Below are 21,726 nucleotides of genomic sequence, written 5' to 3'. Positions count from 1 at the left end.
CAAGGTCCACTTCGTTGTTTCTGGCCAGTTCTTCGATATCATTCCATAGATTCTTCCACAATGATGAATCAAATGACGCCTTTCTCCATTCAAGCAAAGTGTCTATTGCCGTTTCTACCAAATCTACGGCTGCAGCTAGATCAAGTTGCTTACTCTGCAGTACATCTGAAACCCCCTTTGTCAGTAGGAGAGCTTTCTTAAATATGACGGTACAAGCAATGAACTGTAGAGACTGAATCTGACTTAGTAATCCTTTGGACTGCACCGCACGATCCTTGTTGTTCCCCTCAGAAACTCGACGAAGAGTCTCTATGATTGCTTTGTACCCGTCGTGTACAGCTCTTACACTGTCTACCCTACATGTCCACCTTGTGTCTGATAACCGTTTAAGATGAACCGGTTTATACGAGGAATTGATTTCCTTCATATTCTCCTGAACACATTCAAGTACGCAGTGAACGGCCGACGAAGATACGAAAACGTAAAGGGAATTCAGAAGTGAAAAATATTCGTAAGCGACTGGGATAGTTTTGCAGCAGTCTACGAGAGCCAGATTCAGACGGTGTGCATAACAGTGACAGTAAGTAGCCTGAGGACACATAGTCTTGATTTTCGCCTGGACGCCTCCATGCTCGCCGCTCATTACATTCGCTCCATCATAACTCTGAGAAACACACATTGACAAATCAATGCTACTCTCACCCAGTGATTTCGTAATAGAGTGGGCGATTCCCGCTGCAGAAAGATCGGTTAAAGCAACGAATCCTAGGAACCGTTTACACACATTGCCTTCAAAAACATATCTCACAACCAAGGACAGCTGTTCGCTTTTGCTGACATCACGTGTTTCGTCTGCCATGAGCGTGAAAGCTCCACTTGCCTTAACTCGGAGCAAATCTTGTCCTTCACCATCTTTCCAAGTATATCCAGTATGGTATTTTGGACATTAGGTGATAGGTATCTGGCATTTCTAGGAAGGCTATTCTTCTTCTGCTGCAAGCGAGCGTCTTGATTGACTAGGAGGTCTAAAATAGCTCTAAAATTTCCTGGGTTCTCCGACGTCTCTGATTCGTGGTGTCCTCGCAGTGGTATATTTTGTCGCGCAAGGGTGAGAATCACTGTCATAACTGACTTCAGGTAGTGCCGATTAAGCATAATCTCCTCTTCTTCCACATCCCGTAGTTGGTAGTCCACACCGAATTGAACCTTTTCTCTTTCTGCAACAAGACGTTGTTGCCATACTTGCATGTTCGCTCGGTGGTTCGCGGATTCCGCGTGCTGTTTCAGGGCTCCACTTTTACCCTTAGCCTTCTTCCATCCCCGAAAACCAATTGTAGTGAATGCTGGATCAACTCGACTAACTGCTCCTACCTTGAGGTGACGGCAGGGGTAGCAGTATATTGCATCTTTCGCTATGGAATATTCTACCCACGTGAATGCCTTGTACCATTCAGGAGAGAAGGAGCGATGTTTCGAGCCGAACTTAGTTGTTGGAAATTTTGACAGGAGGGGCTGCGCAGGCCTATCTCCAATATGGCGTGACAGATCTGTGAGCGGAACATACATGCAATAATTAGTTAGAGTACTGTACCGACGAAATTGTGTTACAAGATAATAGATATTTCGTGTACCTGCAGGTGATTGTAAACCTTTCATGGCGCCTGGTGCATCCTCGGCACAGTCCGTCTCGGGATTTGTCGGTGATCCACAATCTAGATCTACTTCCAGCTCAGAATCTGCATATATGAGTGCAGGTGCTACAGCAGTTTTCGGTGACACAGGCCCGCTGCTGGCCATGGAAAGATCTACAGTTGCTACGGAACTACTGAAACTGCTCTCGTAACTGCTCTCGGCAAGGACATGTGCCGAAGGAGATAGACATAGTGACTCCGAGGCAGAAGCAAACTCAGACTCAGCATTCTCGCTAATGCCTACCGTAGACGCCGATTCGGAATCCGTAATCACATGCCCTTCTGTACCAACTGAAATGGGAGAATCTGCCCTCGACCTGGTGACATCCTACAGTTACTAGCTAGCTAGTACAGACAGCAAGAGCACACCAGTCACAATTTCACAAACCTCTTGGGCTGAAAGAAAGTCAGAATTGTTTCATTTCTGCTGTTTCCTGACCGTTTCCGGGAAGCCTTCTTCGTATGTGCTTCAGTCATTATAAGCCACGTGTTCGTACATAACGTGCGCTAATTCCACTGACCGGGTGTAAGCATAAAGCGCGCTAATTCTTTTCTAGGTCAGTAGCTCATTTAGCATCTGATTCTGAACATTGGACAATAGGGTTACAAATCAAAGAAAGCTAAAAGTCAAATATTTGGGGGGGCACGTGCCCCCCCAGGCCACCCCGTAGATACGCCACTGAGACACGTCTGACATTGACATTTCAATAATTGCTACAGGATCAAATATGCTTAATGCTGCAAGCAACGGCATTGCAGGAAATCGGTCTCTCAAACCTTGCTCAAGTTTATCAAAATAAGTATTTCGAACTGTTTCTCTCCATCTGCGTCTCTTAAGATCTAAGTCTCGGATCGTAAGATTTGCAGACTCCAGAAACTGTTCAAGTTGTTGCTCGTTAGACCCTGGCATTATTCGGAGCTGCTCTACGGATGCCATAGCTACATCTAGTGCTGGCTGCAAATCGCTAAAGTTGAAACTGGATTTTTGAAACACTTTCGAAAGCCGAGTCAGGTGAGGTAGCAAATCTTGAAGCATTAGCAAGGAAGCAACAAACTCTACCTTTGAGATATGAGCAAGGTATGCCTTTGCAGCAGCGTCTTTTCTTTCAGAGGCTTCGCGGCTAAGAGCTACTATCAATGCTGGGAAACAGTTTACAAAGGCTTTTACTGCAGCCTCATGCGACAACCACCGTACAAACTTGGGTTCTTTAAGGTAAGTCTCAGTTTTGTCAAACAGTACCTGTACAGCATGCAGAGCTGCTTCTCTCACTGGCGAGTTATGAAAAAAGCGAAATACTCCTCCCAGCGTTGGCTGGAATACGTTATTTAAGTAGGGGACGTCTTTGCACGCGTCAGATACTGCTAAGGCCTCACGGTGACAAACGCAGTGCACATGCACAAGATGTGGATTGACTGCTTTCATTCGGCTGGCAACGCCACTGTGGCGGCCAGTAAAATTGCTTGCTCCGTCTGTGCCAAAGTGCAGACGACGGAGGTTGACTCCACGGTCTTCACACCACTCACATATTGCATTGGTCAAAGTGTAGGCAGTAGTGTTAGGTACGGGTTGGAAAGTACCAAAACGAGACCTAACTACACCATCACAAACAATGCGAAGGTGTAAGTCAAGCTGACAGATATTGCTAACATCAGTTGTCTCATCTGCCATGACTCCCACAAATGCAGATCGCTGAATAAGAGACGATGTTTCATCATGAACTACTTCAGCGAGAGCTTCCAGAAATTCTCCTAGTATTTGGTCACTGTCGTAGTGTGCATTTTTACCCAGTCTGATAGCGGAGAGATCAACACCAACCTGGCCTAGTAGCTCTTTCAAACTATGCCATTTCCTCAAAGCAATATCTTCCTTTGCTATCCAGTACAGAGCTTGCAGGCATTTCAACATTGCAGCATCCTGTTGCTTGTTTTTGTTTCGGATGTGCTGTATCTGCATTCCTTGAATGCCACCACTTTCAGCTACACGTGCAGCTTGTTTGCTGTGACCAATAGCTTGCTTGTGTAGCCAAGACTCCTCGTGCTCCTTTACTGCGTCTAGCTTCAGTCGAGTACAGCCTCTAGTAGACCATGCTCTCCTGTTGTGTCCTCCAGGTAACATTGTTTTATCGTACCGCTGGCAACACACTTTACAGAACAATTTTGGCAGTGAACCATCTTCACCTAGCCGGTAGGTCAGCCACGACCGAGTACTTGCCCATGTTGTGTAGCTAGCCGGCATGCCAGATGGCAATTTCACCTTCTTTACAGGAGGTCCACTATCTGCTGTTGAGGCTAGATCCATACCTTCAGTATCCAGGATGCGCAGTAAGGATTTTAGTGTCACCGTATGTGAAACATGCAGCGTCACTGTATGTGACACATGCAGCCATTACTAGTACAGAAACTTCAACTATAGGTTATATAGCTATTCAGATGTACCATGACACCTTATATACAAGGCCCTAGTAAAGAAATGAGTTACAACATTCTTGTAAGAGAAGGTGCAGGTGTACATGTGGATGTGCAGGTGTCTTTTGCAAAATGGCATTCCTATCTTGATAGCCTGTTGGTGCACACGTGCCAATGGCAAGGTGAGAATGCAATTAACATGTGATACAGGTACCCTACTGACATGTAGCTGTTTAGCTTTCACAGCAGGCTGTCTCCACAACCATAGTCCCTTCTTCTTACTTGGCAATAATTGTAATCCATCCAACCGGCAAAATCAGCTATATTTACCTTCCCAACCGGCATTTTTCCTTCCCAACCGGCAAAATGCAGGCACTGCCGCCTCTGGCGAGAACACTGCCATGAGAAACCTTGCAATTGACAAACTAATATTTCGTGGAAACCCAGCTGGCAAAGAATAGTTGGGAAAATAGATTGGAGTTGGCATAGTCACAAACTCTCTTAATTAAAGTCATGTTTGGTAGCCTTCTAATACACGAAAGCTTCCTAGCCCACTTCATAGCCTTCTTGCTCTCCTCGTCATACGTTACACTGATTCTTGAATGTCTGCCTTGTCAATCCTTTGAAAACTCTCTGCATTTTTTAAATAAAATTCATCCGCCAATTCCGAATAGTCTTGCCATCTCGTGACACCACTCTGGCAACAGCTGCTGCGCGCTGCTTTGCGTTTGCTGACGCCTCCCTTACATGTAGTAGACCTTAAAGAGAAGTAGCGACATCATCTTGAGGTTTTGGGCTTCCAAATCGCTCATCTATTCACTCATACTTTGCATTATCTATCATCCTAAAGGTGACCGAACCTTCCGGCTTTTGTCTGGACGAGGAAGAGTCGACGTCGTCGTCTTCGTGCGAAGATCTTAGCAACTCTTCGGGGCCACCTTCCTCTAGAGACTGGATGCGTGCAGTTTACCCAAAAGAGCCGCAAGACATTTCCGACTCACAAAACGGGATTTTTTGGAAAAGCAGAGAGAGGGACAAGACTCTTTGCTGTTTTGTAGGGATTTGCCTTGTCTTTGGCCAGCGAAACTCTTGAGAACAGCAATTTAAACCATTGGCTCATTACTATATATACTATATGTATGCAAAGACAATTGTTAGTTGCACGGTTAATGAAGGTACGTTGGAGTTTTTCATGACAAACCGCTGGTAACTCAATGTCTCTATCGAGCACGTTCAGGCTTCCTGGTCGTTTGGTGCATGCACTTGCAGCCGTCGAGTTGGTATGATTACTTGCAATAGTTGCATGACTGTCTAGCTGTTGTGTACACGTTGACGGTGACACTACGCACTCCAAGTCATCTTCAGGAATCGTAGACGTGACTTCCAAGCTAGTCTCGAGGTTTGCAGATGTAGGGCTAGTAGAGATAGCCTGCAGCATCGCCTCTTGGTTAATAGTGAACAGGTCCATGCAGTGGCCGTCAATCCATCTCATTCTATGGAAACAAGAGAATCACTGTATAAGACTCTATTCCTCGATTCTGACATATAGATACACTGATTTTTGATATTGCATATACACGCAAATACATGTTATGTCATTTGATATTTCTTACCGAAATTTGCTGCTGCTTTTGAAACTTTCTCGAAGTGCTGTCAACTTTCATGACGTCCGTTTAGATTTCTTCGACTTCCGAAGTCGAAGTGACAGCTGTAGCCGTAAAGTCTTTCACCTGCACGCAGACAAAGAAACGCGTAGCTATCTAGAGTAAAGATGTAGAGTTGAGGCGTAATCATGCATGCGCTTGCATGTAAACGATATCTAGTTAGCAATTCCACAAACTCTGTTGGACAGCAGCAGCAGCAGCATATCTTACAAAGTTTACTTCATCTAACTAAGTAACATAAAACGCGCTGTTCATCTGAAGACAACGACACGATTAAATTGCGAAACCTTCAATCGAAATATCATGTTGACTTGTCTCTTCTTCAGCCTCTGAAGAGCACTGAAACAGAAGTGTACGCTTAATCAAATAATGCAACAAATCTGGCATGCGTGCACAAGTAATGCAAATTGCATGCCGATCGACCGAAACCTGTCTCCTCATATGGTTCTTATGAATTGGAATTGCTGTGCAACTTTGTAAGCATTCAAAAGAATTAAAGACTATATGACGTACGTACCGACTACGGCTGCTTGTCAACCCTGATGATGCACCGCTTCCACCCCAACTCCCGATTACTTATGATCCCACACTAACCGGCTGAAACCTGTGCAGGGTTCTTGCCGACTGACTGGCAGCTGTTCCACAGAGCCGTCGTCACTCCAACGATTGGTAAACAGATCTGCAACAAGCGTGCAACTTCAAACGACTTATAACTAGCAAATAACAGTGACTGCTGCATGTGTTTTTGAAGGGGCGTTTGTCAAACCAAACGGCATCCTGCGATAGTCAAACAAACCTTTATGACAAGAGAAGGCGAACTTTTGCTTTGACTGTTTTGCAAGTTGGACTTGGTGATAGCCTTTAATTTAGCAGATCTAAGTAACTGAAATCGTCAATTCTTGATAGTGGATAGCTGTCTGGAATGGTATTCCTATTTACTCCTCCATAGTCGCAAACTCTTAACCCACCATTTTTCTCCTTCACTAGAACTAAGTAAGTTCGATGCTGCAATTTTAGAATAAATATTTCCTAATTGTTGCAACTTAATTAATTTAAAGAGCACTGTCCCGATTGTCCTCGGACTAAACAAATGCCGCGCTACTTGAAAAAAGGGCCATTTTTCAAGTCTAGTGAATATAGAAAGTTTTGGTGAAAGCGAAGGTTAGGTAACTGTAAAGCAAGAAAATGCAGAGTGGTAGGCTATAATAAAGACGGTTGAGTCTCCTTTGCCCTGATACGGTGTGTTTTGCGCCAAGTCACGTGAGCCAGATGTTTGCGTACACAAGTTCTATGGAACCGCACAAGATGTTGCGAAGCCATGGCGGTGCAAGAAGAGGATCTGGACGACGTCGCGCGCCATTAAAATACGAGAAGCCCATCAACAGAAGTGAAGAGACCTTCATATGGCTGATTGACGTGAAAAAGACAGATGCAAAAAGACAGATGTAGCTGCAGACTTACAGCTTGGTGATCGACTTCATGCTGAACCACGTCTAAACGTGATCAGATGTCGCCACGTTGACCTTCGAGCTGCTGTGCCCAGTCAGCCTCATCTAGAACGTAACGCCTGGCTGCCTTAGTCTGTCAATATAAACACTAAACTTGTGAAGATTGTAGATTGTCATCGTCTCGTGAAAGTCAACGTATACGTACGGCTAATTAGATGCTGTATAAATTATCATGTGATGATGTCACAATTTGAGCTATTTCGTACGTCACCTTTGTCAGATCACTCATCAATCTGCTTTTTTGGATATATTTGAGTCCTGTGGCTGCAAGGTAATTACTAGTTGATGTTGGTCTGTGTAATTCCTCTGTCTGTTATGTCTGCAAGCCTACATGTATGTTGTCATTTGCACTATTCCAGTTATTGAACAGTTGTTGGTCTTTGTCCTACGTATGTGTGTTGTCATCAATAGTTTCTTGTATTCATGCTAATGTTCATATGTAGAACGTGGCAAAGCTTACTCGAACATTGTTCAGTCGCTTGATGTCGGCATAAAGCAAGAAATTGGCTAAAGTTTTGTCTGAGGTTAGCAAGACCTAATGACTGCTTATAACTTGACTAGGAAGTACTCATGATCTCATTTAGGCATCAAGGAAGCGTGAACTGAGAGCCATAGCATCCTGGAAAAGATCGATTGTTAATAATTTTTGGTGTTCTTGTCAGAAAGCACAAGGAGATCTCAGTAAGCTAAAGGTAGCAGTAAATGGTTGATGCAGACTGCAATGAGGTCTTACGTAGTTGATATTCATAGACACTGTGGCTTGGAGGGCTGCATCATGTCATCGGGAAACATGAATGGTCAACTGGGCACACTGTTTATCATAGTGACCTAACAGCAGATGACGATGCTGATATGTACTGCTAAGAAGCCACTTGAGGTAACCTCTGCGTCTATGAACTTTCTGCGACATGTTTTCCTTGATCCCAAGTGGCTCACCTCTCTATTATACTATACAAGCTGCAGGTAAACTCATCATACTGTCTTGGTGGCATTTCTTGGCGTACGGAACATTTTTTATCTTCTATTGTCTAGGAATACTAGCTCACTGGAATGCTATCACAATCTGATTCTAAAATAATGCATCAAAACGAATCTCGTTTGGGTTGGATCCCCTTTGATGTCGTAACTATTATTTTGTGATAACCAAGTCATTTGTTGATAGACATGATGCATTCAAAGTCTTCTAGCTGCACTTGATTACAACCAGCATGTGAGTAGAAAACAAGCAATTGTTCACTCTTCTGGGGAGAAACGATTTCATAGGAAGTATGATAAGAGTTCACGACAGAGGACATTAGCAGCAGTCAGAGAGGCTAAAGAGTACCAACATATTCCAGGACTCACGGTTCGTGTAGTCAACAAAAGGCTTGCAGAAGAATAATCAACTCATCGACCCAAACTACCATGCGTTCACTCCCATATTGCTCCTACGATTGCTCCAAGCAGCTCTCCAATAACATCAGAATTGGTAGCAAAACAGCGTAGTCGAACAAGGACTGCATACTATTGCCTCTGCAACGACATGCATGTATTGATTTAGTTCTGGACACAATATGTGTCCCCTTTAAATAAATGCCACATCATAGCAGTAATCTCCACTCAAGGTCTCAGTACTGTCATGTTTTATCTACATGTGATGCTTTGGTGTCAGCCAGTTGAAGTAAGTGCTTCACTGGCTATGAGGATTGGAGATGGGCGGGGAAAAGGAAGCTTAAGGGCATCAGTAGTATCATAATCATTTGCTATAATATATATTGAACTTGATTAATATTTTCTCAATTTTTCTTAGTACTGTCATGATTTTCTACAGTTATCTACAGGTGATCATGATTTTGGTCTCAACTATGTGAACATCTAGGTCATAAGGTGAAGGACCAGTAAGTGCTTCGCTAGTGATGGATTGGAGATGGGCAAGAAAAGAGAGGCCGAAGAGCATCAGTGCTATCATATTAATTTCCTATAATTTATTTTGAACTTGATGACTGCTTTCCCAATTTACTGTAGTTGTCTAGAATAAAACAAGAACTAAAGCTAAGCGTACGTCTCTATGCAAGAACACATCTACTCACTCCTATACCCCATGTATGTTTCATATGGGGAAGGAAACCATTGTCTAATACATCGTACTACGCATGATTTTGCATCCCGTCGATTTCCCCTACCCAGGTAACCATACTGACCTAGAATGTATGGTCGGTGTGCAGGTTTACGGTACCCATTATGTCCATAGTTGGGTGCCTCTGCTTTGCGCGCTAACTAATCTAAACCGCGCGAGCAGCGTGATCTAACACTTCAAGTGCAAGGCTTAGAAACTGATCTTGTCTTAAAGGATAATCTTGTAGCAGATCTGACACGATTTCATTCGACGCAACAACACTGGAGGCAATGTTCGTAAGAAGTTCAGGATTAAGAGGGCAAAATGGGTTTGGCCATGTGGGCATTGTTGCCAGAACAGACTACCCTGTGGCTTGATCATGTAGTTTCTGACTTCAACTGCAATCCTTGTGCTTGTTCGCATTTTCGTCTAGTCCCGCCATGTCTCTGCAGTTTTTGCTGATTTTGGCTCGCTGATGTTAGCTCACTTATGCCACTAAATCCAATTATGCCACCTTTCGTCTTAGAATCTCTATTGATTGTTTGTTCCATAGTTAGGTCAACAGGAATTTGACTGAATGCTGAATTTCTGCGCTGCACACTAGATTCCCCTTGAAGAAACTGCTCGTGAACAAAACGATCAGTCTGCTGTAGAGCAGTCATCTCGCACTAGTATAACGTGAGATAACGGCTGTAATTGATCCGGTCATACGCAAACATCCAAGGCAACATGTTTCTGATACAGTTTAAGTTAAGTATTCAATTTGCTTCCTTGCTGGACCGTCTGAAATCAAGCAGTAATCTAACCATTTGTACGTAAGACAACGGGAGATGTGCAAGGGGGTGGGTAAGGTATCGCAATATCAAAGAAAAGACTAATACAAGATCTATATTCCGGCAGCGTACTCAAACGTTTCCAAGCGTCTTGAGAATAATTGCTTCTACGAAAATCTGAAGTACAGTGAGAAGTTAATTTGTAATGTCATGCTCTCCTGGGTGCTGTTCTAAAGACTCCTCAAACATCTTCCACAGGATTCGGTATAACGCTTCCATTACAATTTTGTGTGCTCTTAGTGCACGGTGTAATGTATTTCTTTGACGACGCCCGTAACTGCGTTTGCTCCAACTACTCCGGATTCCACTATGTCAACAAGGCCTGCTTCTTGCAAATCGCTTACCAATCACCGCTAAAAGTCAAACTCATGAAAACCGCGCATTCTTAGCACAACTCTTGAAAATTTCGTTCTTTTTGTTCTTCCTTTCAATTTCTTGAGCTTTGGGGTAAATTGCTTGATCAAGGACAATCACGACTGTTTCCTGGTCTAATTGATCGGATAATTTGATGATTTCTGTATTAGAGCGTAAAGAGGTCGAGAGCTCCGTCTGCTAAGTTGGTATTATAGGAAGGTACCCTAAAATGCTTCTGCGAATCTCGCAATCCTGTTGCACTAAAACCTTGAATCAAGACCACCCTGGCGATTTCTGGACATCATCTGACTGGCCAAGAGTTGTTCTATCCGACGAAAGAAGGCTATCCAGAATCCAAGCAAAGTCTAGATATGTAATGGTGACACCGGAAATTTTTTTCTTCAAACAAATTTAGAGCTCTGTTGGGAAACATTATTGGCAGGTGTCCTTGTCGCAAATTGGCGTTGTATTCTACTTGAATTTCTGCTAGAGGATCAATAGAATGTTTGTGGCTTATTGTAGCGTCTCGACAATGAAGGTTCGTATCTGTGTCAGCTAGGAATAGCGTACAGAACTTCTCTTCGTACTGTTATGCCATTAGTACAATGTGTCGTTCCTCTACCAGATGGTGTTTCTTTGTTGGTGTCATTGTTGTTCTTGTTGTTCTAACACAAAGTAACAAAGCTGTGGGACTTGATGTTGGAAGGTACAGGCAACACTTGTCGATGTTGCTGAAGTAAATTGGCTGCCATGGCTGTTTTGTATTCACTCAGTTGCGACTCTGAATACCGTGCCCAAGTCTATTCAAGTTCGTTACAATTTTACTGCTGCCAGTGACGTGCTTTATGGCGCTTGGTATAGCATGTGTTTTGGTGTTTTAACTTGCCCGCGGCTAACACAGTAAATTAGATCTTGTCTGAGGGAGAGGATCTTATTTGGAGTTGTGTTTGGAAGATCAACGCGATTCGTCAATTGTAAACTAATCAGACAACCGATCTCCGGAGATTAGCCAACAAAGAAGTTGTAAAAACTGGAGTAGGATTTGAAAGTTATCCTTTGTAAAATCATTCGGATTGGACGGGAAAGGAATCGAAGTTTGCACTGCAAGCAAGTGCCTTCACAAGACGAAAGCTTCATACCAAACTTCATACAAAAGAAACGCGTCATCGTTGCGTTCACTGTAACCTTCGTCGTGGTCCATGCTTTCTAGTGTGGTGATATCATCTTGCTGTTCTTCTGATTTTAGTTGCATTTGTATGCGCTCGATTAGTGGGCCTGTAGGTATCTGACTGCTAAAGACTACCTGCGGTTCATGCCGCTTTTGAGGACGTTGAAAGGGCAGCTGTTTGCCAAAATGCTTTAGAAGCCGGTTCTTCATTAATTGAGATGGATAATTGGTTTCGTCAATGTCGTGTATTGAGGCACGCGTGCAAGAAACACAGAACCTTTTATTCCGTAGAACACAACCGAACTCAACTGATTATGATACCCAATTACTTTCACTAATAAGTATCTAGTAACACCATAGTAACATACACTACACCTTCCCCTCCTTAATCTAGACTTTTTCTAGCAGTATGTGCGCATCCGTTATATGCACGTGATCACCGCCACGTGGCCTTTCAGATGGTGCTGGCTACGTGTACATGATCCTGGCCTGAGACTCTGATTGGCTGTGTGGAAGGCGTGGCTAAGCTGTGGTTGGACGACGAGAATGGGTTGTCACGTCTACGCAACTGCCGTCGCCTCACTCCAAGGCGTGCCTCCGGTGTCACACACAATTACGCGCTGGAGGAAGCGTTACAAGGATCAGGAGAAATAGATGTAATGAGGATGAAGCGGACGAAGACTCAGTCGTCGGAAGAGGGGCCCCTTCAGGAGCCACTCACGTTGTGACAAGGACCCGACGGCCACCAGCAGCACCTCTTGTGCTGATTAAATAAGTAACATATTTCTAGCAGTCTTCACATGTAGAGTTTTTCGGACAGTGAACATCAGTTAGTTTCTGAGTCAGTTTCAGTGAAATGTGAGCTTTCAATCAACGTTAATTAATATAATGAACATATAATACATACATAACACTGATGATAATAAATGTACAATACAAGACAGGAAGTAACGAAATTTCAATCTGTTGGCAAAAAGTACCCAAAGACAGTTTTACGGTGACTGGAGCCTTTCACAAATTCGTTGTCAACCTCAGTCAAACGAAGTTGATCTGTATGATTTTTGTAAAGATGTAGAACCATAATATTGTTCAGTCTTGTCTGGGTCTTTTTAGCCCTCAGATAGGACTTCAAGAGTTTCAGAGCACTAAAGGAGCGCTCAGTTAATTCGTTGGTGGCAGGCATAAGTAGAAGAAGTGAAGCAAGGATACGTACTTCTGATAACAATAACCTCTGAGCCTGAGAAAGTTGTTGTAGGTAGCTGATGATCGAATTGAGATTCTGAGCTAATTCACTTGGAATATTGCATGACAACTCCAAGCTGCATGTTTAATTGGTCGTGATCGAAGTCATCCTTATAGAAATCGATTACAAACTGAAATTCTGCATCGTAGTTCTCCTTTTTGGCAGCTCTCCAGTAAAGCTTCAAGGTTAGAATACAGCTTGTATCCTGGTTAGAATACAGCTTGTATCTTGGTTGGTCGAAGCGTTGCTTGATACCACATATGATTAAATCAAGAGCTTCGTAGTAGATACGCTTATAAAAATTTCCACACTCTCAGGAACATCACCTTCGCTTGCTTCATCTTCATACCTTTTGGGCCGATTTCTCTGTCTAGGAAGTGTTGACTAACTGATGCCAAGCATACTTGCCTTCTGACTGGTTGATTTCCAAAAGAGTAAAAATTCTCATCAGGGCGTATCGACTGCAATGTGCGGACAGTCATATCAGCTATTTTTTGTCCTTCTGCTGCTGATATACTAGATGCTTGAAGGGTTTTGCTTAGATTGTCGGTGTGTCTAAGCAGCAACTTTCCCAGTGATACTCCAAAGAAAAAATTGAACGACCTCATGCAACTTGATACCCCTTGAATTCGGCTTCTCATTTCGGTGCCCTTTACGAAATCCAGTGACTCATCCCAAAGCATATGTAACACTACATAGTGGGCAAGGAAGCTCTGTAATGCTTGGGCTCTGACAGTCCATCTTGTAGGCAGAGCACACGAATGCCAGGGATACCATCTGGCATTTGTTCCTTCAGCTTTTGCAGTGTTGCATCACGACGAGGTGACTTCTTGACAAGCTTGATCAACTCGTAACTAGTATTCAGTGCATCTCTCATAATCTTGCAATTCTTGACATCATCACTGCATGCAAGGTTCAGAGCATGCCCATAGCAGTGTGTATATACAGCTCTGGGTTCTTCTATTTGAAGTTGAATGGCTACTCCTCTTTGTGATCCTGACATGGATGAGGCCCGTCATAGCACTGACCTCTGAGCTTAGTGATAGGCACATTCATCCATTGCAGAACATCATGTATTGTAGCTGCAAGAGTTGAAGCCTGAGTAGAATCCACCTCGTAAAGGCCAATGAACTCTTCGTGGGGCTCTAGATTGCTGTCTACCCATCTAAAGCAGACAAGAACCTGCTCTTTGTTTGCGATATCAGTTGTCTCATCAATCATGATAGTCAGAAATGGAGCAAAAGAAATTGATTGGATCACACGACGAAGAACCAGAAGAGCCATAGTCTTATGTATCTCATTTTGCATATCAGGGGTGGTGTACTTGTCAGTTTTCTTCTTCAACCAACTTAAGACTCTGAAGTCATCCTCACCCTTAGCTTCATGAGCTGTAGAAAATTTGAGTCGCTCTCATGATCTCCGTGCCTTCTTAAAGGCAGACTTTGCCGTGCTAAGAACCTTGCGTTTGGAAGTACCTTCAGAAAGCACTGTCGTCGTTCCAATTTTTCCATCTTTAGTTGGGCTGACAAAGATTCAGCCACATGTTTCATCCAGGAAGGTACTTCGATCATCTTTAGAACTGCTTCTTTATGGCACTTGCTTGATGCATGTATGGCGAATTTCACAGTGGCATCTTTCCAGTTTGTGAACCCATTCGATATGAATGCCAAGTTGGAGCTGGAAGACCACTGAAGCTTCTTCTTCTGTAGACTCGCTTGCGCGCATGTGAAGCACACCACTGCGTCGTCGTTCTCAATGTAGTGTAGCCACGGACATTTCTCAAACTATGAAGTCTGAAAACCGACTAACGACCACTTTCTTTCCGAAGCTTCGTTTTGGAAACACAGACATTTTAGGCTGATGAGCTTCCTTTATGCTGGATACATCTATATGACCGCTCATTGCAGCTGTTTACGATCTATACAACGAACCCGGACACGTGTAGATGTCGAGCAGCAACGCACGCGCAATCACTCCAGTTTTTGTTGGCGCGGTTTCTTTGGACTACAGTGAAAGGGTCAACTGGATAAGTGATAAGTAGGGCTGCAGGGCCTTAGGAGCTGCGAGTCGGTGCGACCAGAGGCTGCATGCGTGTACAACTAGGACCACACCTTCGTATGGTAGCGCACGCTAAATGACCACGCCTTCCAACGCGCGTTAGGCCGCACCACTTTCTAATTGTTTTCTACGTCGCTGTGTGATCTTCACGACGATAATCACGAGTCCAAACGGCATCTCCTGTCGTAGAGAACGTGATTCCACATGAGCATCATAATGCTGTTTCTGAGCTGCTTGGTTTTCAGCTGTTGACCCAAAGCAATTCTGAGGAAGTTCACACAGTTATACTGTGCAGTGTCGATCTATAAGTCAGGAAGAATCGTGACAATTTCTGATTCAAGGATTCCTCTTCCTCACTCTTTGCTTACTTTTTAAATTTGAGCACATCTCTCTGCTTGCCCATTTGTCGCTGCGTGATAAGGAGCACTCTGATGCTTTATTCCATTTAATCTAAAAAATTCTGAGAATTCGGTCGAGACAAAGTGAGGGCCATTATCAGATGCAATCTGTTCACGTAACCCAATCGAGCTAAACAGTTGCAAGTCGTAGCTCATCGATTGTTCGTTCAGAAGTAGTACTTGACATACCCTAGTGGAAAAAGTTCAGGCGATCGACTAGCGATTGTACTCATCTTTTTCGTCGATCGCTTCCGAATCGCTTGGCAGCCTCATCTACATAATTGGGCATTGCCTGAAACTTCGCGCGAATCCTCTTGATTGATTACCTGACATTCTCGAGCGACTGATTCGACCGATCGATCAATCAATCGACTCGTACGACCGCATTATAATCTCGTATGCACCATATCTACTTTACTGTTGTCTAAGAAAGGTACGTACTGTTTCGTACTTGGCTAACATGTGCAGAGTTTGGCTGCCCAGATTCTAATTGCGTTTGCAGATTGAGGGCCTCTTTCGGCACGTGGCAACTATAGTCAGAGGACCCTTCTTTGATGGCACTCGTCTTGTTTTGGCTCCATTGTCTCGAGGGGTATCCTTGTGTTACGTACTATGCACATCACAAATATTTAATGTAAAGTTCTGTCTTTAGTATTTATACATATATCTATGGAAGGTCCTTTATTGTAATATACCGAACGATACAGTACAATAAGCGTCTACAGGACTGGTAGCACTATAACAGAAGTAGAGTTCTGGAGTGCTATGTAGAGGTCCAGTCGAAGACTATACATCACAAATGATTAAAAGCAGAAATTCTATCTATCTATCTATCTATCTATCTATCTATATATATATATATATATATATATATATATATATATATATATATGTTCTTATTTATTTTTTATTTTTACGCAGTGCATATATTTTTAAAAACTAACCCAAAACCAACCCAAACCCCCCACTCTACAAAAAGTCTAGAACGTCATCAGAGCAATCTACAGACAATCTCTCTAGAATTATCTTTGCATTATACAACCAGAGTTTAATAGAAAGCCGTTGGTGGAAATAGGATGTGGCTGTCTCATTGTGAGGTGACTGTGGAATGTTGTTCTTCTGCAGATTGATTTTAAAATCTAGAGACTAGACGGCGACCACAAGCCCAGACTTTCAACAGCTAGTGGATAAAACACACTTCCATTCTCACTAACAATATCTTTATATGAGCTGTCTTCTCTCTTTCTCCAGCTTCTGCAGCAACCCCTGCTTGACAAGCTGCCTTTACCATATATGTTGGTTGGAGAGAATTTCTATATATATATATATATATATATATCAGTGTTGCACCGATAAGAGAATTTCGCCGATATACCGATAACCGATATGCAAGCACACAATGAACCGATACCGATAGCCGATACCGATATCTGATAAATTTATACTATTTTGTAGATACTAGATAAAGAGTGATGTTCATTTTTTACATATGTCAAAGTTCTTCTTAATAAATAACAATGTTTCTGTTCGCTCGGGTGCTAGCCTGTTACGTTTATCATTACAGATGTTGCCAGCATCAGAGAAAACCCTTTCTGAGGGAACAGATGTTGCAGGGGCACTTAAGTAGCGTTGTGCAAGCTCTGACAGAAGTGGAAATCTTCTGTTGTTTTCCATCCACCAGCTGTCACAGCTGGCCTGGTGAAAATCTATTACTGGTTCTGACAGATAATGGTCAATGTTCGATGGAGTCTTAGAACTTGCTGAACAGGAGCCCGTTTCTTTTAAAATATCTGAGAAACTTCTCCAAAGTAAACTTTGAGGTCTCTTAGGAGAGGGTGGGCAAGTGTCCTCTGCACATGAGTCAGGATCTGATTTTGTTTCTAGCAGTAGTTCATGACATTTCTCCTGAAGAAGACCTCTAGCAAAACTTCTTTCTGATGTGTCACTGAAAAACTTGTCCTTGAATCTGGGGTCCAACAGTGTTGCTAAGACTAAAGAGTAGTTATCAGTTATGTCCGAAAATCTCTTTTGCAATGACTTTAGAATCTCATCCTTCATTGACTGAATTCCTTTGTCATTATGTTGCTCTTTCAGCGTCCTATGAAGCATTCGAACAAACGGAATGACTAATGATATGGTCGATGCATTAGATGAGACTGCTTTTGTGATTTCCTCGAAAGGTTCAAGTACCTCAATAACTTTTGCAGCTATTTCCAGCTGTGTTGCTGTCAGTTGGGGAATCCTATACTCTGAGGAATAAGCAGCTATGGCCATCTTTTGTTCTATGATTGCTTGGAGCATGTAGAGGGAGGAATTCCATCTGGTTGATACATCTTGTGGTAGGCGGTGCTGAGGTAATCCGAGACTAGCTTGAATCTTTTGCAGACGTGAATGGGCAAGTGATGAATGTTTAAAGTGACTAACAATTCTGTGGCAGACGGCAAGCAGATCTTTAACTCTTTTTTGAAACAACAGTTCATCCCCAATGACTAACTGTAGTGTATGGGTAAAGCAGCCATAAGATGGAACACATGCTTCTCTCATTCCCTTGACCATGTTAGCAGCATTGTCTCGCAGCACCAAGTGGACTTGGTTCTTCTTATGTTCCAACCGTCCAACATTTGCAGGAAAGTATGACACAAGTATTCACCAGTGTGAGCCTCTTCCAGTGGAAGGACATGAAGGATAGCAGATTTTCTTTCAAAATCATCAGTTAACCAGTGAGCAGTAAGACTAAGGAAGTTTGCAATACCATCATCAGAAGTCCATCCATCTGTGGTAAAACTGAAGAAAGACACTCCATCCACCTGTTTCCTGACTCCACTCCTCACTTCTTCATAGACCTTAGGCAGAACTGTCTCAGTTATGTATCTTCTACTAGGAAGAGAATACCTCGGCTCAAGCTCACGTAGCAGACGAGTAAACCCGACATCATTCACTATTGACAGGGGCTGTGAGTCAAGGGCAATCATTTCAGCGATTAATTGATGCACTCGTTGTGCGCGTGAATTATTGATGTCCCATTTCCGTACGTCCAGCAACGACTGCTGGAGAAAGCACGCAGATGCCTTGGTTTGCTTTCGGTCTTTAGCCTTCACCTTCTCCTCCTCTATGGCCCTTTCGTATGCCGCACTCCTATCTTGGTGTCGAGTTCTCAAGTGATGCTGGAGATTTGTGGTGTTGAAGGTTTTTGTCGTCTGTCCACCGCGTGATATCTTCATCTTGCAAGCCTTGCAGCGAGCGAATCTTGCGTCCTCAGTTACCTCAAAGTACTCCCAAATGGGAGACTTCCGTCTCGTCTCCGCCGACATGCAGGCTACTCACGTGGTTCTACAGTACCGTTCTGCATACGCATGCGCAATCTATCGGCGAGCACCTACGCGCAATTTACCGATTCCCATACGGTACCGATATGCCTATATCTGCCGATAACCGATAGCCGAATCTTGTGTCCTCAGCTACCTCAAAGTGCTCCCAAATGGGAGACTTCCGGCTCATCTCCGCGCCTACTCACGTGGTCCTACGTTCTGCATACGCATGCGCAATCTATCGGCTAGCACCTACGCGCAATTTACCGATTCCGATACAGTACCGATATGCCTATATCGGCCGATAACCGATAGCCGATCCGATTATCGGTGCAACTCTAATATATCCACCACATGCATCTGAAGCAGAAGCACTCAATTTCTAACAAACTGCATTATTTAGCTATCCAATTATGCGAGTGACGTTCAATTCATTGCTTATAGATGATTCCTTTTAAGTGTACTCAGTACCGTTATTCGCTGTAAAGGCATTTAGAGCGTTGTAAAATGATAATAAAATCATCACAACTTAAATTCACTTGTTATTGTACTATTGCCAACACAGTCTGTTACAATTTGTGTATTGGATGGCTGATAGAAGAAAATTCAGACTGCCCTATTTGCCTTTGCTGGTAAAATTAGTATTAGATACAACATATTGACTATTACACGACAAGCTGGTCTAAGCCATCATGCCTATTGGGAGTAAACCTTGAAAGCGTCATTTTGAAGTTAGTAAAAGTACTTCATCACCTAGGTTTTGGTTTTGCTGTCTAGAACTAACATGTAGGAGGAGATTTTGATGTAACTTTGCGTCCTTTACACATCATCGTTCATAAATTCGCTTCACTTTGGATTCATAACTTTCTGAGGATAACCCTAACTTACGACTTGAGTTCAGTCTTGAATAATTGAGTACACGCTCTCTTAATAATTTATCTCCCACCTGACGTGTCAACAGACATAGGGAGGACGGACGCACTTAATAACGATTTGTCTTGGACGGACGTCATTTTAGCCAGTACCAGATCCTCTCGCGCCGTCGTGCCCGGTTCCTGTATAACACGACATTCTTCCATCGAAGTTAGGCTAGCTGTGATATCCAATTGGATACATTCACTGTTTACATTTCGTTCCTGTAGCTGCATGGAAAGAGATTCATTTTACTGCATGGAAAGAGATTCATTCACTTAGGGAGCTCGATCCTGGTTCGATTCACGTTATCTGAAGCTGTGAGGTCCAATGTGATTCGATCAGCAGTCTATAAGTAGCTTGGACTAGGGATCAGCCGCGGATCTAGGATTTTTAGAAAGGGGGGGTTGAAAGTTACAACTTGCCACGCCCCATGCCCCATGTTGTACTGACATGTGACTTCGTCATTCCATTCAATTTCTCGTCGCTTCCATGCACGTTGTCGCTCATAGGGTCTCTCAACTCTAACTAGTTACGTACACAGACACCAAGTCTTGCCAGTAATCAGCTCAATTAATCACCTTTAAGAGTTTCCTAATCACCTCTCTCTCTATGAAAACGCTCGCTAGGTTTTTAATGCTGTTCATGTTTCGCTAAATAACGACGCTTGAAACATCCTCCTTGGATGTTCTTGCACAAACGCTTTTGCGATCTCCTCGGCAGGGATACGGTCACTGTAATGCATGGCAAGAACTCCAAGGTCTGTGAAACGCTCTTCGCACATCGCCGATCTTGCATAAGTCTTGATCCGCCTCATGAGGGAAAAGGATCGCTCCGCTTCTGCACTCGTTATTGGGAGAGTGCAGGCAATCAGAAGTAGGCGGTGAATGTTCGGAAACGAATGTACATCGCAATTTCCAAGTGACAGCAGCAGATTGTCAGGAATTCTTGCCTCACGTTGCCTGACCATTTCTTCTTGCACGGATTCTCGGTCTTTTCTTCTCTTCCACAGGGTTTCCCATCTCCTGAGTTCATTCTCTAGAGACTTAGGGAAAGGTAGGTCTTTTTCCCAAAACATAACGCCTTCTCTGAGTGTGCCCAACTCTACTCTCGAAGTTAGAAATATTGATGGTACAAGATTCAGCAACGCACCAACATGCCTTCCATCACGTAGGAAACGGTCTTCCATTTGCGCTGTCAGAGAATCCAGTAGTGGAATTGCAAGTGACCGCTTATAAAACTCCATCGGACTTTGACTAGGTGTGTTACTTCTGTTCCTCTGCAGGCTGGTTTTCCTAGGAATTGATTCCGCTACGCCGATGTTCGCTGCAAGCTCAGTTATATCTCTATACCAGGAAACAAATGTTGCATCGATATCTTTTCTCACACTTTTGATCTCTTCAATCGATTCATCAACCATTGCGTAGGCGTCAAGTATATCCTGGTTCCGCTCTTGCAATTTTCCTGCCAGTTCCTTAACTGAATCAAGGACGTTTTTAGTCGTTATGAAAACAGATATTGTCTGAAATGACGGGAGGGCTGCTTTTAGCCCCTGAGCTTTCGACACTGTCTCTCTGTCCCATTTCCATTCCTTGTCAGCCGACATGAGATCAGGGTACTCGTGTGGAGACACAATAGCGTCAAGGAAGGTCACTAGGGCTTCGTACAGTTCAAGAAAAACTTCAAAGCATGTATGGCGTTCTACCCAGCGTGTCTTGCAGAGCCCTGGAAGCTTAGTGCGAGAAGACTGAGGCAGATACGTCTCTAACGTTAGCTGGAACATTTGCTGTCTCTTTGGGCTGTTAGACAAAAACAAGTACGCTTCATTGATTGTACCAATGAGATTTCTAACTTCTTGGACTTTGCTTGTTGCCGCAACAGAAAGATTGAGGCAATGAGAATAGCAGTGGGTGAAAATGGCCAATGGCGCCGTTTCCTTGATTCTGGCTTGAACCCCGGCTATGTTAGACGACATAACCGCAGCGCCGTCATATGCCTGCCCCCTGATATTGTTGGGATCTAAAGAGACTGGTGGTTTGGACAGAGACTTCAATATTTCCTCGGATATTGTCAAGGCATTTGCTCTTT

At 43.4% G+C, this 21,726-nt stretch overlaps 5 protein-coding genes across 5 annotated transcripts; all 5 read right to left on the bottom strand.

The window, feature by feature from the left end:
- Positions 1-804: 804 nt before the first annotated feature.
- On the bottom strand, positions 805-1,797 carry LOC134178811 (zinc finger MYM-type protein 1-like). Its single transcript, XM_062645710.1, has one exon. The coding sequence runs from the start codon at positions 1,795-1,797 to the stop codon at positions 805-807; it is 993 nt and encodes a 330-aa protein (XP_062501694.1).
- A 504-nt stretch (positions 1,798-2,301) lies between these two features.
- LOC134178810 (zinc finger protein 862-like) lies at positions 2,302-3,990 on the bottom strand. Its single transcript, XM_062645709.1, has one exon. The coding sequence runs from the start codon at positions 3,988-3,990 to the stop codon at positions 2,302-2,304; it is 1,689 nt and encodes a 562-aa protein (XP_062501693.1).
- A 12,781-nt stretch (positions 3,991-16,771) lies between these two features.
- LOC134178993 (E3 SUMO-protein ligase ZBED1-like) lies at positions 16,772-17,952 on the bottom strand. Its single transcript, XM_062645904.1, has one exon. It carries the CDS (start codon positions 17,717-17,719, stop codon positions 16,895-16,897), a length of 825 nt encoding a protein of 274 aa, XP_062501888.1. The 5' UTR covers positions 17,720-17,952; the 3' UTR covers positions 16,772-16,894.
- Positions 17,953-17,958: 6 nt separating this feature from the next.
- Positions 17,959-19,082, bottom strand: LOC134178505 (zinc finger BED domain-containing protein 4-like). The gene has a single exon (XM_062645379.1). It carries the CDS (start codon positions 18,727-18,729, stop codon positions 17,959-17,961), a length of 771 nt encoding a protein of 256 aa, XP_062501363.1. The 5' UTR covers positions 18,730-19,082.
- Positions 19,083-19,638: 556 nt separating this feature from the next.
- Positions 19,639-21,165, bottom strand: LOC134178378 (52 kDa repressor of the inhibitor of the protein kinase-like). Its single transcript, XM_062645252.1, has one exon. The coding sequence runs from the start codon at positions 21,056-21,058 to the stop codon at positions 20,282-20,284; it is 777 nt and encodes a 258-aa protein (XP_062501236.1). The 5' UTR covers positions 21,059-21,165; the 3' UTR covers positions 19,639-20,281.
- Positions 21,166-21,726: the final 561 nt, after the last annotated feature.

Source organism: Corticium candelabrum, chromosome 4, assembly GCF_963422355.1.
Source record: "Corticium candelabrum chromosome 4, ooCorCand1.1, whole genome shotgun sequence".
Classification (NCBI taxonomy): Eukaryota; Metazoa; Porifera; class Homoscleromorpha; order Homosclerophorida; family Plakinidae; genus Corticium; species Corticium candelabrum.
The sequence above is the reverse complement of the archived record's forward strand: the minus strand, read 5'-3'. Positions and strand labels throughout refer to the sequence as shown.

Coding starts and splice junctions, on each gene's coding strand:
- LOC134178810 (XM_062645709.1), bottom strand. CDS start 3,990: ATGGATCTAGCCTCAACAGCAGATAGTGGACCTCCTGTAAAGAAGGTG.
- LOC134178505 (XM_062645379.1), bottom strand. CDS start 18,729: ATGTCGGCGGAGACGAGACGGAAGTCTCCCATTTGGGAGTACTTTGAG.
- LOC134178811 (XM_062645710.1), bottom strand. CDS start 1,797: ATGGCCAGCAGCGGGCCTGTGTCACCGAAAACTGCTGTAGCACCTGCA.
- LOC134178993 (XM_062645904.1), bottom strand. CDS start 17,719: ATGCTCCAAGCAATCATAGAACAAAAGATGGCCATAGCTGCTTATTCC.
- LOC134178378 (XM_062645252.1), bottom strand. CDS start 21,058: ATGGTTGATGAATCGATTGAAGAGATCAAAAGTGTGAGAAAAGATATC.